Source organism: Hemiscyllium ocellatum, chromosome 3, assembly GCF_020745735.1.
Source record: "Hemiscyllium ocellatum isolate sHemOce1 chromosome 3, sHemOce1.pat.X.cur, whole genome shotgun sequence".
Taxonomy (NCBI): Eukaryota; Metazoa; Chordata; class Chondrichthyes; order Orectolobiformes; family Hemiscylliidae; genus Hemiscyllium; species Hemiscyllium ocellatum.
In genome coordinates, this window is record NC_083403.1 from 105743687 (window position 1) to 105767522 (window position 23836).

Sequence of the window (23836 nt, forward strand, 5' to 3'; positions counted from 1 at the left end):
GAAGATGGTATGTCAAATGACACACATATAAGCAGGTACCAAAAGATCAATATTTACTGGATTGAGAGACTTTGTAGTCATTTTAGTGCACCCTCTAGTGGAGAAATCAAACTCAGATTACAATGTGACAAGATTATGAACTTTACCTTCCATCACCAATTCTCTTTTCTCTTTAAGTAACATACTAAGGGGTTTTCTAAGGTATGTTATTTGAAACTCAACCATAACCCATTTACATAAAGGCCACGATCAAAACTTGAACTACTCATAGAAAATCAAGTCTACTGCTGGGATACCAGTCTGCAGCCTTAATCAAATTTGTGGCTCCAACAGAAGTTCTGAGTATAGCTAGATAACTCTGGAGCAGCTGCTCAAAAGTTAAGAAGAGTAGGGGAAAAGAAAATCACAACTAAATGTGAATTAGAAAATGTGTTACCACAAGATTGTTGAGGAAAACAACAAATTAATTGAAGGGGAAGTTAAATTAATACACGAGGAAGAAAGGAGAATAATAATATGTTGCAAGGTGAAAGGCGCTCACGTGCAACATAAACACTAGCATAGATTTATAGATTTGAATGGCCTATTTGTACATTTATTTATTTCCAAAGGAAGTTGTAAGGTGCAATCAGCAGTTATCTTGGTTAGTTTCTCCCTCCATGCCTCGAAGACTGTGTCAATTTGGACATCACAAAGGAGAACACCTAACCTAGCATACAATATGGTTAGAACCTGGGACATACTGGGTCTGCAGAGGTAACCAGTTCAACTAACTGAATTATTAGCACTGTCTAGCTAAACCTCCTTACCTAGTTAAGTAAAGTAACCTCTGAATTGGAGCAGAGCCCATAAGGCCATAAGACATAGGAATGGAAGTAAGGCCATTCAGCCCATCGAGTCCATTCAATCATGGCCGATGGGCATTTCAACTCCACTTACCTACATTCTCCCTGTAGCCCTTAATTCCTTGTGACATCAAGAATTTATCAATCTCTGCCTTGAAGATATTTAGCGTCCCGGCCTCCACTGCACTCTGCGGCAATGAATTCCACAGGCCCACCACGCTCTGGCTGATGTCATCGCATTTCTGTTCTGTATTTACCCCATCTAATTCTAAGGCTGTGTCCACAGGTTCTAGTCTCCTCGCCTAAAGGAAACAATTTCCTAGTGTCCACCCTTTCCAAGCCATGTATTATCTTGTAAGTTTCTATTAGATCTCCCCTTAATCTTCTAACCTCCAATGAATACAATCCCAGGATCCTCAGCCGTTCCTTGTATATTAGACCTACCAGTCCAGGGATCATCCGTGTGAATCTCCACTGGACACGCTCCAGTGTCACTATGTCCTTCCTGAGGTGTGGGGACCAAAACTGGACACAGTACTCCAAATGAGGCCTAACCAGAGCTTTATAAAGTCTCAGTAGCACAACGGTGCTTTTATATTCCAACCCTCTTGAGATAAATGACAACATTGCATTCGCTTTCTTAATCACGGACTCTACCTGCATGTTTACCTTTAGAGAATCCTCAACTAGCACTCCCAGATCCCTTTGTACTTTGGCTTTACGAATTTTCTCACCGTTTAGAAAGTAGTCCTTGCTTGTATTCTTTTTTCCAAAGTGCAAGACCTCGCATTTGCTCACATTGATTTCAATCAGTCATTTCCTGGACCACTCTCCCAAACTGTCTAGATCCTTAGCACTACCTGCCTGTCCACTAACTTTGTATTAGATTAGATTAGATTACTTACAGCGTGGAAACAGGTCCTTCGGCCCAACAAGTCCACACCGACCCACCGAAGCGAAACCCACCCATTCCCCTACATTTACCCCTTTTATCTAACACTACGGGCAATTTAGCATGGCCAATTCACCTGACCCGCACATCTTTGGACATTATCGGCAAACTTCGCTAGAATGCCCCCAGTCCCTTCATCCACATCATTAATATATAATGTGAATAGCTGCGGCCCCAACACTGAACCCTGCAGGACACCGCTTGTCACCGGCTGCCATTCCGAAAAAGAACCTTTTATCCCAACTCTCTGCTTCTGTCAGACAGCCAATCCTCAATCCATACCAGTAGCTCACCTCGAACACCATGGGCCCTCACCTTGCTCAGCAGCCTCCCGTGTGGCACCTTATCAAAGGCCTGTTGGAAGTCTAGATAGCCCACATCCACTGGGTTTCTCTGGTCTAACCTACTTGTCACCTCTTCAAATAATTCCAACAGGTTTGTCAGGCACGACCTCCCTTTACTAAATCCATATTGACTTGTTCTAATCCGACTCTGCTCTTCCAAGAATTTAGAGACCTTTAGAATAGGCGATGGCTATTTGGCATATTTTTCTTGTGCAAACCCTTTGCTGGAAACAAAACTGTCCTGTTAATTCAACCTCACTGCTCCTTCTCCATCAGCCTACAACATTTTCATTTTCAAGTACATACTTAATTCCCTAGAATTTGCCTCCCATCACCCTTTCAAGCAGTGCATTAAAGATCATAACTCATTGCATTGAAAAAATTATTTTGAAAGGTGGCATTTATTTTAACTAATAGTCAAACCATAATTGTGCATTTAGCGTAACACTGGGCACTGGATTTAAGCAAATCAGTTAGGACTATTCTACTCACCACCAGAGGGCTAGTGTCCACTTCTTTATATTTCATGAAAAAATCACTAATCTGATCACATTGTAGAATCTCCAGAGTAACATACTTAGAGTAATTCGCTTGCAATTTGCCATATTTACAGGGCATGATGGTGGTGACATCAGGTCCACAGACATATAAATAATAGGCTTCTTCCGGCCCGATCTTGGCACCTATTATAAAATGCACATTTGAGTAACAATATTTGCAGAGAAAGGAAATAGTTTAAATCCACAAAACATAAATATTATGCTCTGTACTCTAGCTTTAATGTAATTGAGATTTATCAATTAGCATAATTAGACAACAGCGTATAGGCAGTAAAATATATAACTTTATAGTTTATTGTTCCAATGTTGGGTTCATTATGAATTTGCACATTTTCTCCCATAACACTGACCAAATGCATTCCATTGAAAACATTTTAAAATATACTAATTTGGGGTGTGAGTGGAATTTCTCAGTCAGGGTTCAGGCTTTTTTATTCACAGGATATGGCATTGCTGACTATTCCTGCATTTTCTGCCCATCCTTAACTATCCAGAGAATTTAACAATCTTCCAGAGGGCAGTTAAGAGTCAACCACATTGCTGTATATCTGGTGTCACATGTAGACCAGACCAAGGATGGCAGTTACTTTCCTCAAAAGGAGATGAGTGAATCAGATGGAAATTTCTAACAGTTGACATGGTATCAGCAGATTTTTAAAAAAACAAATATAATCTAAATTCTACCACCTGCTGTGGCAAGATTCTAATTCAAGTCCCCAGAACATGACCTGGATCACTGGATTTGTAGTCTAGCAATAAAAACACTACACCATCTTGACACCTTGTGCATGGTCACATGGAAAATATTAAGGGGTAAAAAATTTGTGTGGAGACTATTTAAAATATAACATTTAATGCTTCCATGTGTTATGGTATACGCTGAAGTTATACTCGCATTATCAAAGCAACTTAAAATGTGGAATTCAAATATGAATCCTGTGCTTTCATTCTGACAAGACCATTCACCCAAAACCCTAATGAGGGGCTCATGGTCAGTGGAACAAGAATAATTTGACTGAGGAAGTTTGACAAACATACTGGAGTTTTTTTTGAAAATGTAACTAGTACAATAGATGAGGGAGAACCAATGGATACAGTTTATTTGCATTTCATAAAACTTTTGATAAAGTTCCACATAAGAGGTTAGTAGGCAAAATCTAAGTATGTGGTAATATTTTAGCACAGATTAAAATTCAGCTGACAGACAAGAAAGTAAGTTCAGGAATAAATGGATCTTTTTCAGAGTGGAATACAGTGATAAAGAGGTATCCACCAGTATCAGCGCTTAGACCCAGCGACTCCCAATATATATCAAAAATTTTGATGAAGAAATCAAATACAATATCTGCAAGTTTGATGATTACACAAAACCGGGTAGAACAGAGAATGGTGAGGACAATGTAAATCGCCTTCTGGATGATTTAGATAAGTAAAATGAAAGTAAGGTAATGGCAGATGCAGTATACAGTGGCTAAGTGTGAAAGTGTCAAATTCAATAACAAAAACAAAATGGCAGAGTATTATTTAAAATGATAAACTAGGAAAGGTTGATGTACAAAAGGACTGGTTGACCTTTTATACTAGTCATTGAAAGCAAGAATGAGGTACAGCAAGCAGGCAAACAGAACATTGAACTGCATTAAAAGGAGGTCAGAGTTGGACTAAAGTCATTTTATTGCAGTTGCATGGGGCCTTGGGAAGACCACACGTCTGGAGTACTGTGTTCAGTTTGGTGTCCTTACCTATTTAAGGAAAATGACTTGTCATAGAGGCAGTGCACCAAAAGATTCACCAGACTAATTTCTGGATTGATACGTGTGTCATATAAGGATAGATTTGATTGAGTGGATCTATATTTACTGGGGTTTAGGTATTGGGGAAGGGGGGGTGGGGGTGGGTTGCAGTCACATGACCTCCCTACTCCTATACTCGATGCTCTGACTGATAAAGGAAAACATATCAAAAGCCTTTTCCCAATCCTACCTACCTGCAACTCCACTTTCAAAGAACTATGAACCTAAACTCAAAGGTGTCTTTGTTCAGCAACACTCCCCTGTACCTTACCACTAAGTATATAAGAGTTCCTTCATCTGTGCTAATATGGTAAGAGAGCTGTGCTGTAATTTTTTGCAGGAACTTTCCTTTGCAAGGCCTTTTGGAAATCAATTTACCGGTTTCCCCTTAACCCATTCTATGTGTCACTTCCTCAAAAAAATCCTGTAATAAATTAGGTAAACAGTTTCCCTTTCCGAAAACTCCACTGATCCTGTTCCTAAGCCCTAGATGAATAGCTATCGATAAAAGTTTGAATTAAGACTAGAGTCATAGAGATGTACAGCATGGGAACAGATCCTTCAGTCCAACCCGTCCATGCCGACCAGATATCCCAACCCAATCTAGTCCCACCTGCCAGCAACCGGCCCATATCCCTCCAAGCCCTTCCTATTCATATACCCATCCAAATGCCTCTTATATGTTGCAATTGTACCAGCCTCCACCACATCCTCTGGCAGCTCATTCCACACACATACCACCCTCTGCGTGAAAAGGTTGTCCCTTAGGTCTCTTTTATACCTTTCCCCTCTCACCCTAAACATTGGCCTCTAGTTCTGGACTCCCTGACCCCAGGGAAAAGACGTGTCTATTTATCCTATCCATGCCCCTCATAATTTTGTAAACCTCTATAAAGTCACCCCTCAGCCTCCGACTCTCCAAGGAAAACAGCCCCAATTGTGATTATACTTGCAGCTTGAGACAGAAATTGCGTCAACATTCAAAATTAGATGACTGAAACAAAAAAAAGAGTTTAAAGGACTTGGATAGATGGCAGTAAATATAATAACAATGATAACTGGTCTAGAGGGTAAGTGGCAAAATGGACAATGGGCTAAACAGCCTGTTTCATGGAACTACTTTGCTGCAACTATGTGAAAAACACTTAGAGGAAGTGTAGAAAAGGTTAAATTCTTATTAAATTGTTACCATTAAAAAGAAGCAAGCTTCCAATACTCCAAATTCCAGCCAACCTAGTCGTATCTTCTTGTTGGGGCATACTGTAGCCAATCATTGCAAAAGTTTTATTACTGTCAGAGGACAGGCTGCTCTTTCGAGGAACAGTATAATCCAAGGCCACATCAGACTTTCTGAAAAGTACAAAAAAACCATCACTGAAAAGACTCAATGAATCTTTTGATATTTGCCACCTCAGTCATTAGAAAAACTACTCAGGCAGGTATAGGTTCTATACAGCCATGTGTGGATGATTTTCATACTTGACATAGATCACCTTGTACGATATATTTACAGTCAATTAACAACTATTGTGGTGGTGGATCAATACGGATGAATAACAAAATCAAGGAAAAGCTCAGCCAACTACTGGCTAACCAGATTAGCCTCAGTAGTGGGAAAATACTCAGAAATAACACCCAAGTCAAAGTCACTTGGATAAATATAGATTAATTAAGAAAAGCTAGCATGGATTTGTTCAAGGCATATTGTGTTTAAGCAATCTGACTGCCTTTTATGATAACACAACAGAGATGCTTGATGGACAACTAAGTTCATGGTGTGGACATGGACTTCCAGAGGCCTTTGATAAACAATGACATAATAGGCTGGCAAGGAGAGTTAACGCCTGTAGAAGAGGAAGAACAGCTGCATGAATACATTATTTCCCAACACGAAGGAACAGTAGTGGTGAAAGGTTATTTCTTAGCTGGGGAAGGTCTACATTCAGGATGCAAGGTGTCAGTAATGGAACTATTTTACTTCACTTATTAATTATTTTGAATCATATTAGGGAACAATTTCAAAATTTGCAGGCAATAGCAAACTTTGAAAAATAATGTGATAATGATAAGATTTCAAGAGGACAAATGGAGTAGCTGAACAAATGGCAAATTAAATTTACTGCAGAGATCAAAAAGACACATTTGGTAGGATGAACATGGAAAGGCAATGATAATAAAGCATACAATTCTCAACAGGGTGCAGAACCAGACCTGGGATTGTGCATAAATATCATTGAAGATGACAGCGCAAAGAAAGTGGTTATGATCATATTTGGGATTCGGAGCTTTCTAAATAGAGGCATCCAGTTCATATAATCATTATAGTGTGGAAGCAGGTCATTCAGCCCACATTAACCCTATGAAGAACATCCTACCCAGAATTCCCCACCACTCCCATAACCCTGCTCTGCTCCGGTCTAATCCACCCAATGTACATATCCCAGTCTGATATTAAAGAGTTGTTTTGCTCTGCTGACCTACAGGAAATTGATGTCCTGAGGCTAAGGTGGGATGCCTCTGACTTACAGATAAGGTAATTTCTTACAATTTATCTCCTATTATCCAGAGCCATTTACATGGCCATTTCATTGCACTCAGAGGTATTGACATTTTTATCCCCTATTCAGAAATCAGCAAGAACAAAAAGCACATCAAATCTATAATCGAAAACATGCTTATGCATCTAATCCACTGGGCCTGAAATATCCAGGTCTCATTGGTGGAATCAGGGTCAGGGTCAATAAGAATAAGTTGGAATTCTGACTACTCCCTGTAGTTAAAAAATAGAATTCACACCAGATCTGTCCATTAAGGGATGATTTGCATTACATTGTTTCTGGAGGTGAGGTGGTCACTGCATTGCATCTTGAGTAGCATGTGATTGTGAGGGGGTGGCTAGGGGTTGTCTTGTGTTGCATGTGAATGCGAGGGGGATGGCTGGGGGTTTTTGTGGGCATTACTAACTGTGATGTACAGATTTGGTATAAAGGAAGAACTGTTTCGACACACCTCACAAGCATGGCAGGACTGTTCAGGGTTTCTCCAAAGCTTGTATTGTACTGTGCTTAATAAAATTTTGCTTGTTCACAGAGGATGGTGTGTTGCAGTTGCATCAAGTGCATAAGATTCTCAGGGAAAAAAAAACTTAACACCAGGACACTATGGGCAATTTAGCACAGCCAATTTACCTAACCTGTACATCTTTGGACTGTGGGAAGAAGTCAGAACACCTTGAAGAAATTCACATAGACATGGGGAAAACATGCAAACTCTACATAGATAGTTGCCTCAGGTGGAATCAAACCTGGATCCCTGGTGCTGTGAGGGAGTAGTGTTAACCACTGAGCCACTGTGCTGTCCACAGGCAAGAATGTTATAGACAATCTTTAGAAAATATTGACTCCACATTGACGCAATATCATGTCCATTTTAGGCACTACGCTTTAGGAAGGATGCAAATACACCAGACAGGCTAAGAGTGTTTATGAGCGTAGTCCCAGGGATGAGTGACTTAAGTCAAGTGAACATATCTGGAGAAACTACAACTGTACTTCAGAGGAGTTTGAGAGGAGATTTGCTCGAGTTGTTCAAAATGGAGAGGTCTGAACAAAGTCTTCAGTGAATATGTTCCCAAAGGCAGAAGGATCAAATATACACTAAGATGAGTGGCAAAAGAACCAAAGACATGAGGAAAAGGTTGTGTTAAACAATGAGTGGTCATGATCTGGAATCCAGAGCCTGTGTGTGTGATAGAGTGCATTTCAAAAAGGAACTGGATAATATCTTAAGAGGAGAAAAACTTGCAGGACCACTGAGAAAGAGTAGAATGGCATCAAGTAAGTTGCTCTTTCAGCAAAAAACACAAGCCCTTTCATCAGAATGTCTTTCAAAGGAATTAATAAAAATGATTCACTTTAGTATGTTGATCTTGATTTCTGTCCAGTTTACTTGTTTTAAAAATATTGTAAAGTTTGATCCAAAGTAAAGAAAGCTAAGGAATTCTGAGGCTTACTACTGATTCAGTTTTGTCACACTACTGAAACCAGCCAACTAATAAACTTCATATGTATCCATATTCCCCCTTAATTTGCAACCCTCTCTACAGTAAGTAGCAGTGCAAGCATGCTAGGTTCATTATCTTTCAGAATCAATTGCTCTCCATTCTGCAAGTAAACATCATTGAATCTGTCCAAACCCTATACCAAAAGCAACTAGTCTATTAGTGCAGTACTTCAGTTATTTTAGAGCATTCATGTAATCATTTGGCTGAAGAGAAAAAAAACTGATGCTGTATTTTTGATCAGGGTACAGGGAAACATCTAAACTGTTAGAAACGCAACAGGATTCAATAAATTCTTACATATTTGATCCAGTTTCTGTCATGAAAGAACTTTAGTCAATAAAAGCAGATATTATGTGATGTGTATTCTGCATCAGAAAGGTTTGAAATGACATAAGGCAGGACATGAAAATTCTGTATTGGGTGGAAGAAGATGGCTCAGGACAAGAATGACAGAAATCCCAAGACTGTGATAGATCACAAGAACGAAATGCAAACGAGCAAACTTGATGAGTTGAATAAGACATTCAACTCATCAAGTTTGTTTCATCATTCAGTGAGATCTTGGCTAATCTGATAATGCTCAACTCCACTTTCTTGCCTTTCCTCCACAAACCTTGGTTAGAAATCAATTTATCTTAATGTCAAATATACTTAATGACCCTGCTATTTCATTCCGATAACAGAATCCAACATATTCCCAATAATGTCGGAAATAACTAACTAATTAAGCTAACTGGCCGATAGTTTTTTTTGTCTCCTTCCCTTTTTAAGGTGCTACATTAGCAGTTTTTATGTTCTTTAGAACTTTTGCAGAATCTGGCAATTCTAGAAAGATTACTACCAATGCTTCCACCATTTCTCTTACTACTTCTTTTAATAACCTCGAAAAATCCCATCAGATCCAGGACACCTGTTGGTCTTTAGCCCACATAGTTGCACTGGCACCGGCCGCCCTCAACCAGATTTTGTGCTTTCTCCTCTCGTCCATCTGCATTAGATAATGCTTTCATTTTTGCAACGTTATTAGTACTTCTGCTGTGAACACCAATGCAAAGCATTTATTCAACTCCTCTACCATTTTCTGGCTTCCCATTATTAGTTCCCCAGCTTTGTTCTTTAAAAGGGCCTATATTAACTTCGACATCTCTCTTCGTTTTCAAATATTTAACAAAGCTCTTGCTGTCCACCTTGATATTATTTGCAAACTTATCCTCGAAGTTTATCTTCTCCCTTTATTTATTTTGGTATCTCCCAAACCTTTGTCTCTCTAATTAGTTTAAAGCCTCCTCTATAGCCCTAGGTATCTGGTTTACCATGACACTGATCCCAGCACGGTTCAAGTGAAGCCTATTGCCCCAGAACAGCTCTTTTCTACTCTAACACCAGGATTAGTGCCCCTAAAACCCATTCCAATCACACCAATATTTGAGCCACCACATTTAACTCTTGATTTTAATGGCCCTATTCCAGTTTGTAAAGCTGAAATAATAATCTTAAGATTACTATCTTGGATATTTTGCTTTCTAATTAATTTTGCTTCCAGCCATACCTCCTTTTTAGTCCTATCAATGTCATTGATACTAAGATAGATGACGACAACTGGATTACTCCCCTTCTACTTCACAGCTGCAGAGAACAGTATGTATTACCATTATGACCTTATTTTCTTTTACTCTTTCCCCATGACCTCTCCCCCCTGCTAACCATGGCAACTGGCTCCCTATTTTAAGGTGCTGTAGTCAATTCACTTATCCTCCCTGCAGGCCACACACTAATCTACAAGATTAGCAAGAACTTCATAACTGTTGGGACAATTGCAAGAGCTGAGGGTCCTCAATTGCAACCTCCTGGATCCTCATACCTGCCTCACTTTCAGTCACACATGTCACTGATCAGAAACCAATCTATAATTCAGGGAGACTCTGGAGTGAAACATCTGGTTAACTTTCACATTGTCCAATGTGGTGCAATATTTGCAGCGCAGATTCAAAATTACTTGACCTGCCAACACTTAGAGATGTGCCCACTCTGGATCACATTGGTATCCAGCAGCTTCTACAATATCAAAAGATCAACAGTAAAGTTGATGGAGTTCACTGGAGTAGCATGCTGGAAATCAAGCCTGCTATTCCAAGAATCATCTTTAAAGTTTTTTTTCCAAAAATACTCAAAGCATCCTCTATTAACCAAACTTTAGAACACATTGCTATACTTGACAGGAATTATTATATATTAGAAGTGATTACTCTACCCACAGGAAAAGGGTTATAAATATTGGCAAATACTATTAAAAATCTAAAAGATGGAATAAAGTACTGCGGATGTCCAAACAGACTTAAGGGTTCAGGTTCAGAGACCTTTAAAGTGTCATGAATAAGTGCAGAAAATCATCAAGGCTGCTAATGGAATGTTGGTCTTCATTTCTAGAAGATTGGAATACAAGGATGCAGAACTATTGCTGCGGTTACACAAAATCTTAATTAGACCCTACTTACTATACTGAGAGCAGATCTGGGCACCAAATCTTGAGGATATAAAAACTTTGAAGGGAGGACAAAGTAGGTTTACAAAAAAAAATCAGTTACAAGGAGATATTGCAAAAATTATGCCTGTTTTCTCTAGAATTTAGACAGTTAAAGGGTGAGCTGATTGAAGACTTCGAAATATTAACAGGAAAAGACAGGGTAGATCAAGATAACCTATTTCCATTGGTTGAGGTTTCTCAAACTAGTGGCCATAATCTGAGAACTAGGGACAGGCTATTCAGGAGAGAGCAAGTTTTGGAAGCCTCTTGCACAAACAGTAGATGCTGGATCAGTTGTTAATTTTACATCTGAGAAAGATACATTCATGTTAAGCAAAGATATTGAAAGATGTAGACCTAAGAAAGGTACATGGAGTTAGACTACAGATTAGCCGTGATCTTAATGACTGGCAGAACAGGCTGGAGGGATCGAATGATCCACTTGCGATCCTATGCTCTTCTGACACCTCGTTACATGTGCATACTACAGACGCAGTGGCAGAGAAAAAACAATGACAGGAGGAAAATTGGAAACCGTATTGTCGTCTTTGTTCACAAGTTCTGTTAATTAGGTTCTTGTTGATAAGAAGGTTTCTTCTTGCCCATTCTTTTGCAAGATGGACAAGGTAGCTGGTTCACCAAGTGTTTGACTTATCAAATGTCTTAGTTTAGTGGAACTGAGGAAAAGATAACCCTTTTGTCAAGTTTAAAGTGGCTTACTGCTGAGAATGGAGAGAGCTCCTGACTGTATGAAGATCTGATAGCTTCTCTGTATGTTGTTCTCAGACCCAAGCTTTTTACTTTTCTGAGAACTAATCACATTGTTGTTAGCCATCAAAAGGCCCTTAGGAAGAAGTGAGTACTGCAGATGCTGGAGATCAGAGTTGAAAAGTGTGGTGCTGGAAAAGCACAACAGGTCAGGCAGCATCCGAGGAGCAAAAGAAAATCGATGTTTTGGGCATGAACCCTTCATCAGGAATGAGGTGGGGGAGGGGGCACCGAGAGATAAATAGGAGGGTGGCCAAGGGCTTTTTGATTGGAAAAATGTGGCGCTAGAAAAGCACAGCAAGTTATGCAGGAGGATCGATATTTTGGGCATAAGCCCTTCATCAGATATATGTTGGGGGAGCGAATGGGGGTTGAGAGGTAAATATGGGGTGGGGTGAGGTAGCTCGGAAGATGCAGGTGGGGGTTGATGGTGATAGACTGGAGGGGTGGGGGGAGCTGATAGGTGGTAAGGAAGATGGACAGGCAGGACATTTAAACAGGGGAGTGCTGAGTTGGAGGGTTGGATCTGGGATGAGGTGCAGGAGGGTAGATGAGGAAACTGGTGAGGTTGACATTGATGCTGTGTGGTTGGAGGATCCCAAGGAGGAAAATGAGGCATTCTTCCTCTCGGCGTCAGGTGGTTTGGGTTTGGCGGTGGAGGCGGTGAAGACCTTGCATGTGGGAGGGGGAAATTGAAGTGGTCAACTACAAGGCAGTGGGGTTGTTTGTTGCGTGGCCCCCCAAAGATGTTCATGCAAGTCCTTGACTGCCTCTACTGACAAATCCAAGCGTCCTGATACCTAGAGGAAGAACAAGTCAAAGTTGACATCACTAATTTCCTCATCTCTCCTCCCCCCACCTCATCCCAGATCCAGCCTCCAATTCGGCACCATCCTACCTGTCCGTCTTTCTATCCACTCTACCCTCCTCTCCAACCTATCACTACCAATCCCACCTTGCCAGTTACCTCACCCCCACCCCATATTTACCTCTTAACCCCCATTCGCACCCCCAACATATACCTGAAGGGCTTATGCCCAAAATATTGATCCTCTTGCCTAACTTGCTGTGCTTTTCTAGCACCATATTTTTCCAATCAAAAGGCCCTTGGCCAATAATAACTGTCAAAAATGTGCCACAGGAAAAGCACAGTCCGTCAGGCAGCATCCAAAAAGTAGGACTTGTACACGAGACCAATCAACTTCTTGTTGTCAACCAAAGCTCCATTTATAAATAGACCCTTAGCTCCAGTTTATCTGTAAACACAAATCTTTAATTACTGTTTGTTCAAGTTATGCTGTGGCTTTAAGAGATTATTTTGTTCTTTTTTTTGAAGAGGGGTTTTAAGACAGAGGCACTGAGCAGTCTAGTTGGAAAGCTAGTAAATAGCTAGTGAGGCTTTGGGCTATTTTTAAAGTTGGAACAGTAGAAGCAGCCTGAATGGGTTTGGCCAAACTCCCACTGAAAAAGGAATCTTTAGTTTAGCTTTCAGCAGTTGCTTTCAGGGTCTTGAAGTAGTGAAAGCTTTTTTTCTCTCTCTTGGTTGCAGTCAAAAGCGGAGGGGTCTCTGCTGTTATGCGAGTTGTACATGTGACAATCTGGGTTCTGAGTTTTCCTTTTGCCAAAATTGTGGTTATGGGATATTATTATATTGGAACAGTTAATTAGTAATAATTACTATATCTATTATTCTAAATTTTCCTATAGAGTTACGTTAATCCAATTCCTTCTTTCCTTCATTGTGTTTCAACCATAGTGTATGAATAAAGTGTCTTTTGCTTTAAATCTGATAGTTTGACCAAATGAATTGCATCTGAAAAGCAACATCCTACATATACGTTTAAAATAAGAAAAAGTTAGAGTCTGGACTACCTTCTGAATATTTTCAGAGGATTTAGTCTGGTCCACAAGAATGCTTGCCATGAGTGTCAGGCTATTAGGTTTTCAAAACAGACAGCATTCCTTTAGAACACTAATTAAAACATACAGGACAACTGCCATATCTGCAGAATCGTTTTCTGCAGTTTCAGTTGCGGTTTACCATGGCCCAAGCATATTATGGGGAGTGTTCCAGCACCAGGGAACGGCAGGGTGTGTGTGTGTGTCTGTGTATTGGGGGGGGGGGGGGGGGGGGGGGGGAGTGGTGTCTGCCAGGAAGGTATATTTCCCATTTAAATGAATGAGTTAGCTCTTATCTGTGGTTTCAGGTTTCCACTGTAGGTCTTGGAATGTATCCCCCGTGAGTACAGGGGCAATGGTTATAGTTCTCTCATTTCAGTTTACAGTTATAAAAAGACACCTCCAATTCACCTCCACCCTTTAGATAATTAAATACAATTTCAAAACTTCGCTTCATCACAAACATGCAATACACGAACAACAAAACGCAAGACTTGCATCAATTTACGACCTTTTCCATAATTTTGCATTTAGGACAATACTTGAAAAGATAATGTAATGGCAGATGTAATGCAAATAATCTTTACATTAAATACTTGCAACAAAAGGTGACAATCTAAACATTCATGCATTCAAAGCTTCAAACTTTTCAATGAAGGCTAGCATTAGTATAAATTAGTTCCTTGCTATTGACTTCAAATTGTCAAAGAGCTGACATCACCACCGAAGTCTCTCTTTCTACAGTACAGTATTACTTCGGAAATTAACAAACAAAAGTCACTGATGAAACTCAACAGTTCTGCTAAAACGTTACCAGACTTAAAACGTCTGATTTCACCCCATATATGCTGTCAAACCTGCCGAGTTTAATCTGTAATTTTGGTTTTTGTTTCAAATCTTCAGCATCTACAGTTCTTTGTTTTATTTATTTTAATACTGCTTCTAATAACAATTAGATTAGATTCTCTACAGTATGGAAACAGGCCCTTCAGCCCAACAAGTCCACATCGACCCTCTGAAGAGTAACCCAGCCAGACCCATTTCCGACTAACGCACCTAACCTATGGCCAATTCACCTGACCTGCACATCTTTGGACTGTGGGAGGAAACTGAGCACCTGGAGGAAGTCACGCAGAAACGGGGAGAATGTGCAAACTCAACACAGACAGTCACCAAAGGCTGGAATTGAACCTGGGACCCTGGTGCTGTGAGGCAGCAGTGCTAACCACTGAGTCACCATGATTAAGCTTCTTAGAAAAGTAATCCACTGGATCTCTATTCCTGACTCATGATCCTTTAACATGGCAGCATCTCTCCTTAAAGCAGCAGTATCAATTGCCATTTTGAAAGGTCTTGAAAAATCAGGAGGCCAACACTGGTTCATTTATTAAGAGTGCCTTCAGCTTCCTAAAGGTTGATTAACATTCTGCAAGATCAGGTTTGGAAAGGAGATCAAACTCTGGAAAGGAACCATTGGAAAGGAAGGAGTCATCAACTGCATCTCCAATGGGATTCTTCTACTCACCAAATGTGCGAATACTAGCAGGTCATCACCAAAGCACAGTTCCACCACAAAGATAAGTTCAAGACTTCTTGGAGGCATCCATGATCAAAACACCGGCATATGATTTACTACATCATTGTTTGATCAAAAGAATGCTCTCATTATCAAAGCGATGACTAGTGCAAGATGATTCCTGGACAAACCACCACTTACCCATTCTCCAATGTCCATGAAATGCCACCAGAAGCATCTGCAGTTGAAGCAGTTCAGAAAAATTCTCAATATTGAGTGATATCAGCAGCCAAACAGACTAGTGAACTTGCAACAATGCCATCACCAAAATCTCTAGAGAGTTCATTTTGATGGAATGGAAAAAATCCAGAATAAGCTGAAGACACCCACACTGCAAAGAAGCTATCGGCTACAAGACTAGGAAGCACCAAGGCTGGTTCAACATGAACAGCCACATCATTCAAGATCTTGTCAACACAAGGAGGAAAGCCCTCCATGCCTAGCAAAACAACATCACCAGCAAGGCAAAGAGAACTCATCAGACAAGGAAGACAGTTACAAAGAAGAACAAGAGAAATCAAGAACAAATGGTGGACTGAAAAATCCAAGGAGCTGCAGCACCTTGCTGATAAGCACTACACCCAGGGTTTCTTCAGTATCACCAAGCAAACATATGAACTCAACACCCTCGGCCTCAAAGCAGTAGAGTAAGGACGGAATCCTTTTGAGAGGCAGCGAAAACATTAGCTGCCAATGGACAGAGCAGTTCAAAGTCGTCCTAAACTGCCATATAATCATTTGCAAGGATGGGTGAGAAGAAACCTCCCCCAATTCCCCAAAGATGACTGTGGACTCCCACCTGGTGTGGCATAAGTGAAGCCGCCATAAAACTCATGAAACTGGAAAAGCCACAAGAGTAAATAGGATTCCAGCAGAGATTTAAAACTTTTTGGGGGGCAGAGACTATTCCTGATGAAGGGCTTTTCCCCGAAATGTCGATTTTCCTGCTCCTTGGATACTGCATGACCTGCTGCGCTTTTCCAGCACCTACACTCTTGACTCTAATGTCCCGCATCTGCAGTCCTCACTTTCGCCTATGCATCTTCTTGATCAACTGTTCCTGAAAATCTGGGATTCTGAAGAAATCCTTACCAATGGGATGCTACCATTGCCAACGCCTTTTAATAAGGAGATGAATTTAACCGTGGGAACTTCTGAAGAATCTCCCCACACTCCACTGTTGGTAAGATAATCATCCAAATCCTCACCAAGAACTTTCTTCCAGTCTGAGAAAATCCTTCCTGATAGCCAGTGTAGCAGGTTGTAAGTTTGCTCGCTGAGCTGGTAGATTTGTTCTCAGATATTTCATCACCATACTAGGTAACATCATCAGTGAGCCTCCGATGAAGCACTGGTGTTCTGTCCCACTTGCTATTTATGTGCCTGTTGTGGTGGGTGATATCACTTCTGGTTCCTTATCTGAGAAGTTGGTAAATGAAGTCCAAATCAATATGTTTGTTAATGGAGTTCTGATATGAATGTCAGGCCTCTAGGAATTCCCATGCAAGTCTTTGTTTAGCCTGACCAAGGTTGGATTATATTGCCCCAGTCAAACTGGTGTCCCTTTTTGTCTATGTGTGTATATGGATACCAGTTATAGTTGGTCATGTCTTTTGGAGGCTAGTTGGTGCTCATGTATCCTAATGGCTAGTTTCCTGCCCGTCAGTCCAATGTTGCAGTTCTTGCAGGGTCTTTTATATATGACATTCATTCTGCTGGTTGTTGGTAGGGGGTTCTTGAACGTCATCAGGAGCTGTTACAATGCAGTGGGTGGTTTGTGGGCTACCAAGATGCCTAGGGGCTGGAATAGTCTAACTGTCATCTCTGAGATGCCTTTAATATATGGCAGGGTGGCTAGGGTCACTGGGGACGTTGTCTTCTTGCTTTGGTCTGTTGTGTAGGAATTGGTGGGCTGCACTTATTGAGTACTCACTGTTACTGCTTGCGTTGTATAAGAGTTTTTCCTCGGCTACTCATAGTTCCTGGGTGCTGCACTGGTTGCAATTTTAGGAAAGATTTGTAGTTCAGGTTGTGGATCAGGTTGTAAGTTTGCTCGCTGGTGGATTTTTTTTAGATTAGATTCCCTACAGAGTGGAAACATGCCCTTTGGCCCAACAAGTCCAACCCTCCGAAGAGCAACCCACCCTTGGGCTCGCTTAAATAATGTCCTGATGCAGCTCCGTTTGTGGGTGTTGGGATGATTGTTCCTGTAGTTTAATACATATGGTTTTCCTGTAGATACTGGTCTGCAGCTCTCCATCGGCTTTCCGTTCTACTGTGACATCTAGGAAAGGGAGTCTGTTGTTGTTCTCTTCCTCTTTGGTGAGCTTTATACTGGTAAGGATGTTGTTTATTCGTTTTTGGGTTTCTTCTAATTTGTTGCATTTTGTGATGACAAAAGGTGTCATCCACATAGTGGACGCAAAGCTTGGGCTGGATCATGGGAAGGGCTGTTCGTTCTAACCTCTGCATAACTGCTTCTGCTAAGAGTCCTGATATTGGTAATCCTATAGGCGTCCCATTGTAGATCTTGTCGCTGAAGGTGAAGTGGGTTGTGAGGCACAGGTATACTAGTTTGAGGATGCTGCCCTTGCTGATGAAGTTGGTGCTGTTAGGTGATTGTGTCCTTGGTTTGTCTAGCAGTAAGGCTAGTGTTTCTTTGGCTGGAGTGATGTTTATTGATGTTAACAGGGCCATCACGAAGGAAACCATGATTTTGTTGTCTTCTACCTTGGTATCTTTGATGATGTTAAGGAATTTTTGGGTGGAGTGGATGGAATGGCACGAGTCTTCTTCTATGTCTGTCTTTCAAATTAGTACTCCATTAACAAACCTATCGATTTGGACCCCATTTACCAATCTCTTTCGGTTCTTTTTCTGAGAGATATCACCCACCACAACAGACCAAGACACATAAATAACAAGCTGGACAGAACACCAGCACTTCACCAGAGGCTCACTGATCATGTTCCCTACCATGGTGACAAAATGTCTAGGAACACATGCTAAATTGCCGTAGTGTTAGGTGCATTAGTCAGGGGTGAATGTAGTGGAATGGGTCAGGGTGGGTTGCTCTTCGGAGGGTTGGACTTGTTGGGCCAAAGGGCATGTTTCCACTCTGTAGGGAATATAATCTAAAAAAAATCCACCAGCGAGCAAACTTACAACCTGATCCACAACCTGAACTACAAATCTTCCCTAAAATTGCAACCAGTGTAGCTTCCAAACAAACCGTTGGATTCGCTATTCTCAGCAACACCAGAAGAAATGTCAGAAACACCACCACCCAGTAATCAATCTGATCAAGAATTTTGACTCAGTCAATCAGGAAGAACTTTGGAAGACCCAGTCAGAAGCCAGTTATCCACTGAAATTCTTCAACATTCTCCATCTCATCTACGTTAAGATGCTGGCAACTCAGGAAGGAAATAGGATGATATTCTGAAGGGAGAATATAGGAGGTTATGCAGAAATTTAAGAAGGAAGTCCTCGACGGTAGTAATATTTGGATTACTCCTGGTGCTATGAGCTAGTGAAGGTAAGAATAAGCTGAAATCTCTTCTGGGGTAGAAACAACCTATATAAGGAGGACCAATTGCATGTGAATTGGAAGGGGGATAAAATACTGGGAGGGACATTTGTTAGAACTGCTCGGGAAGTTTTAAACTAGTAAGGGGGGAGGTGTGGGACTCAGGGAGATAAAGTCTGGTTGAAGATTTGTAGCTCGGGTGTCCGTTGTTGTGGTTCTGTTCGCCGAGCTGGAAGTTTTTGCTGCAAACGTTTCGTTCCCTGGCTAGGGAACATCATCAGTGCTATTGGAGCCTCCTGTGAAGCGCTGCTTTGATGTTTCTTCCGGTATTTAGTTTCTTCAGGACACTATTCAAAAGAGCCACAACACACTGCAGTACACCAGAACTGCGAAAAGAGGAAGAGGAACACCTATACAAGGTATTCGCCAAAAACGGATACCCACGCAACTTTATCACCAGATGCCTAAGAGATAGACCACGGAACGAGGACATGCCACAACCAAAAGGACTAGCCACACTACCATACGTCAGGAGCGTCTCAGAACTGACAGCCAGACTACTGCGACCCTTAGGACTCATAACAGCACACAAGCCAACTTCCACACTCAGACAACAACTCACTAGAACAAAGGACCCAATAGCCAGCACGAGCCAAACTAACGTAGTTTACAAAATACCATGCAAGGACTGCACAAAACACTATATAGGACAAACAGGAAGACAGCTAACAATCCGCATCCATGAACATCAGCTAGCCACAAAACGACACGACCAGCTATCCCTAGTAGCCATACACTCAGACAACCAGGAACATGAATTTGACTGGGAAAACACTACCATCATAGGACAAGCCAGACAGAGAACAGCCAGGGAATTCCTAGAGGCATGGCATTCATCCACAAACTCCATTAACAGACACATAGACCTGGACCCCATATACAAACGACTACAGCTGAAACTGACACCCGGAAGCGGCAAGAACATCCATTAACAGACACATCGACCTGGACCCCACATACAAACTACTACAGCTGAAACTGACACCCGGAAGCGGCAAGAACATCCATCAACAGACACATCGACCTGGACCCCACATACAAACTACTACAGCTGAAACTGACACCCGGAAGCGGCAAGAACAAGCCACTATAAATACTGGAAGAAACATCAAAGCAGCGCTTCACAGGAGGCTCCAATAGCACTGATGATGTTCCCTAGCCAGGGAACGAAACGTTTGCAGCAAAAACTTCCAGCTCGGCGAACAGAACCACAACTCAGGGAGATAGTGAGCAAAGATCAGCCTCAGTCTGGTACAATTGGCAAAAGGAGCAAGTCAAACAGTCACAGCAGGCAGGAACAAAGTACAGAAAGAGGTAAATTAAACTGCATTTATTTCAATGCAAGAGGCCTAACAGGGAAGACAGGTGAACTCAGGGCACAGTTAGGAACATGGGACTAGGAGGCCGGTTGGGGGGGGGGGGGGGGGGGGGGGGGGGGGGAGGAGAGGAGAGAAGAGTTGTCTTTGATTAACGGATAACATTACAGCTGAAACCTAGGAGAATATTCCTGGGAATGCTTCCAGGAAAGTTACTTGGGTGGAACTGAGAGATAAGAATGGGATGAATACCTGATTGGGATTGTACATAGACCTCCCATTCCCCCTCCTCCAATATTCTTGGGAAGTAAGGCAGGGCAAGTGACTGAGGTGCCAGTGTGGGAGCAACTTGGGACCAGCAATCAAAATTCTGAGTGTTTTAAAATACAGAGGAAGCTCAATTATCCAAAAGAGGTGGGCAGGCACTATTTCGTTTGGATATTTGATTATTCAGTTAACTGATTTCCTCAGAGTTTTCTGGTAAGTCTGCTCTCTGTTCAGGAGACGAAGTAGCAGCACATCGCGCACGAGTCCCATGCTTGCCCCCCAACCCCATCCACCCCGCAGCCCCCACCCGCCCACCTCAACCCACTGTCTGATCTCACTCCTCGCCCCTGCCGACCAGCTCCCCATCCACCACCACCACCACCACCCACCCCCCCCCCATCTGCCTCCAAACACCCACCCCGGCTGACCCGCCTCCATCCCCAGCCCCCAGGACAGCCAGACTGGACACCGACAGTAAGACTGCTGCTGCCTTTGTGGGGTAAGTCTTCAAATAGCGCGTGCGCAAAACTTTTCCTGCAACATTTTGACAGGTTCCACCTTTCCCTGTACAGGACAATGTTGGAGAGATTATCTGGGGAAGGGGGGTTTAGGGTTCACCCCTGTGTAGAACTCCAGGGAAAGTGTGGGGAGGAGGAGGGTGTGGAGAGAGTGGGAGGCCAGTAATTTTGAGACGGTGCCTGGACTATATAGGACTGTTCTCGTCAGTGTTTCAATGAGTCAGTTTTTAATCATTGTACCTGCAAACAGACGACACGATCAGGGTTGAAACAACTCTTTGACATAATGTTCGTATCGGGACCTTAAGATCTCCTTTGGATAATCCGAAATTTGGATAATTGATATTCGGATAATCGAGATTCCTCTGTAGTGATGGAAAAGGATAGACTGGATCTAAAAGTTAAAGTTCTAAATTGGAGGAAGGCCAAGAACTTTCAAAAGTTGATTGGGGGCAGATGCTTACAGGTAAAGGAACGTTTGAAAAAAATAGGAAGCCTTCAAAAATGAGGTAAGAATTCAGAGACATTATGTTCCTGTTAGGGTGAAAGGCAAGGCTGGTATGTGTAGGGAATGTTGGATGACCAGAGAAATTGAGGGTTTGGTTAAGATAAAGAAGGGAGCATATGTCAGATATAGATAGGATAGATCGAGTGATTACTTAGAAGAGTATAAAGGCAGTAGGAGTATACTTAAGAGGGAAATCAGGAAGGCAAAAAGGGGACAAGAGATAAGCTTTAGCAAATGGGGTTAAGGAGAATCCAAAGGGATTTTATAAATACATGAAGGACAAAAGAATAACGAGGGAGAGAATAGGACCCCTCAAAGATCAGCAAGGCAGTCTATGTGTGGAACTGCAGGAGATGGGGGAGATACGAAACATTTATTTTGCATCAGTGTTTACTATGAAGCTAGATCTTGGAAGATATAGAATGTGGAGAAATAGATGGTGACAAACTGAAAAATGCCCATATTACAGAGGTGGTGGTGCTGGTTGTCTTAAAATGCATAAAGGTGGATATATCCCCAGGACCTGATCAGGTGTACCCTAAAAATCTGTCAGAAGCTAGGGAAGTGATTGCTGAGCTCCTTGCTGAGATATGTGGATCATCGATAGTAAGGTACTAGAAGACTGGAGGTTGGCTAATATGATGCAAATATTTAAGAAAAGCGACTGCCGGGAAGGGTATGTTTTCCCACTGAAATGGGACTTACCTCGGGAGTCGGGCCTCCATTTTTACAGTGCGGCAAGGAGAGAAGGTGAAGAGAAGCAAGGGCTGCCGGGAAGGGTAAGTTTTCCCACTTTTTCCTGTCCAGGAGCAGCGGGAGACACAGTGGAGGTGGAGACCAGGAGTGTGCCGGGAAGGACTTAGTATATATTTGGGCAATGGCTAAATCCAAGATACTACAAGTGTAGTATCTCGGATTTAGCCATTGCCCAAATATATACAAGTGTAGTATCTCCCTCCATCCCGCCCACCACCCCACCTCTCCTCTTCTAACTGGAAGAAAAAGACTCTGTACTGTAAGGCTTTTCTTTTTCTTTTTCTTTCTTTTTCATATAAGTGCATTGTTTGGTTTTAGTTAGTTGATATAAAGCTAAGCTTACAATGGCAGAGGACTTCAGACCTGTAGCATGTAACTCTTGCTTAATGTGGGAGCTCAGGGAAGTGGTTGATGTCCCTGACTCTTACACTTGCAAGAAGAGTGTCCAGCTGCAGCTCTTGTTTGACCACATCATGGCTCTGGAGTTGCGGATGGACTCACTGTGGAGCATCCGCAATGCTGAGAAGGTAGTGGATAGCATGTTTAGTGAACTGGTCACACCGCAGGTTAGAATTGCTGAGGGAGACAGTGGATGGGTGACCAAAAGGCAGAAAAAGAGTAGGAAGGCAGTGCAGGTGCCCCCTGTGGTCATTTCCTTTCAAAACAAGTACACCATTGGGTTGCTGTTGGGGGAGATGGCTCACAAGGGAGGGAAGCAGCTGCCAACATCATGGCACCATGGCAGGCACTGCTATTCAGAAGGGTGGGAAAAAGACTCATAGGGCCATACTCATAGGGGATTCTATTGTAGGGGAAGTAGATAGGCGGTTTTGTGGCTGAAAACGAGACTCCTGGATGGTATATTGCCTCCCAGATGCTCGGGTCAGGGAGGGTGAACAGCCAGTTGTTTGGGTGCATATAGGCACCAACAATATAAGTAAAGAATAAGATAAGATCCTGAAAGAAGAATTCAGGGAACTGAAAGAGAAGTTAAAGAGGAGGACCTCAAAAGTAGTGACCTTGGAATTACTACCAGTGCCACGTGCTAGCCAGCATAGAAATGAAAATAAAATAGGCAGGATGAACACGTGGCTTGAGAGATGATGCAAGAGGGAGGGGTTCAGATTTGTTGGACATTGGGACCAGTTCTGGGAAGGTGAGATGATTACAAAATGGACAGTCTACATCTGAACTAGACTGGAACCAATGTCCTTGGGGGAGATTTTGCGACTGCTTTGAGGAGGTTTTAAACTAATGTGGCAGGGGGCTGGAACCAGAAGAGAAAACAAGTAGACAGTGAGGTGGAAACTGGAGACTGTAAGAATCATGAAGATAGCATTAATAAGGGGAACAGCAGGCAGGGAGCAGGTGAAGGCAAAAGAACAGGTGGACTGAAGTGCATCTACTTTAATGCAATAAGTATAGTGTGCAAGGCTGATGAACGTAGGACTTCGATTGGTGTCTGGGAGTATGACGTTATTGCAATCACAGAGACTTGGTTGAAGGAAGGGCATGACTGGCAGCTAAATGTTCCAGGATATAGATGCTTCAGACATGT

The 23836-nt window shown here is 42.0% G+C and overlaps 1 protein-coding gene across 3 annotated transcripts in view; it reads right to left on the minus strand.

Annotated features, from left to right (window-relative positions):
- The window catches only part of lyst (lysosomal trafficking regulator), a 338776-nt gene that overhangs the window by 129603 nt on the left and 185337 nt on the right, over positions 1-23836 (minus strand). For all 3 annotated transcript variants that reach the window (XM_060852679.1, XM_060852671.1, XM_060852686.1), the window contains 2 exons: positions 5684-5844; positions 2634-2824 (listed from right to left, as the gene is read on the minus strand). In XM_060852679.1, the coding sequence (XP_060708662.1) occupies positions 2634-2824; positions 5684-5844 (352 nt within the window). The remainder of the gene's footprint in view (positions 1-2633; positions 2825-5683; positions 5845-23836) is intronic.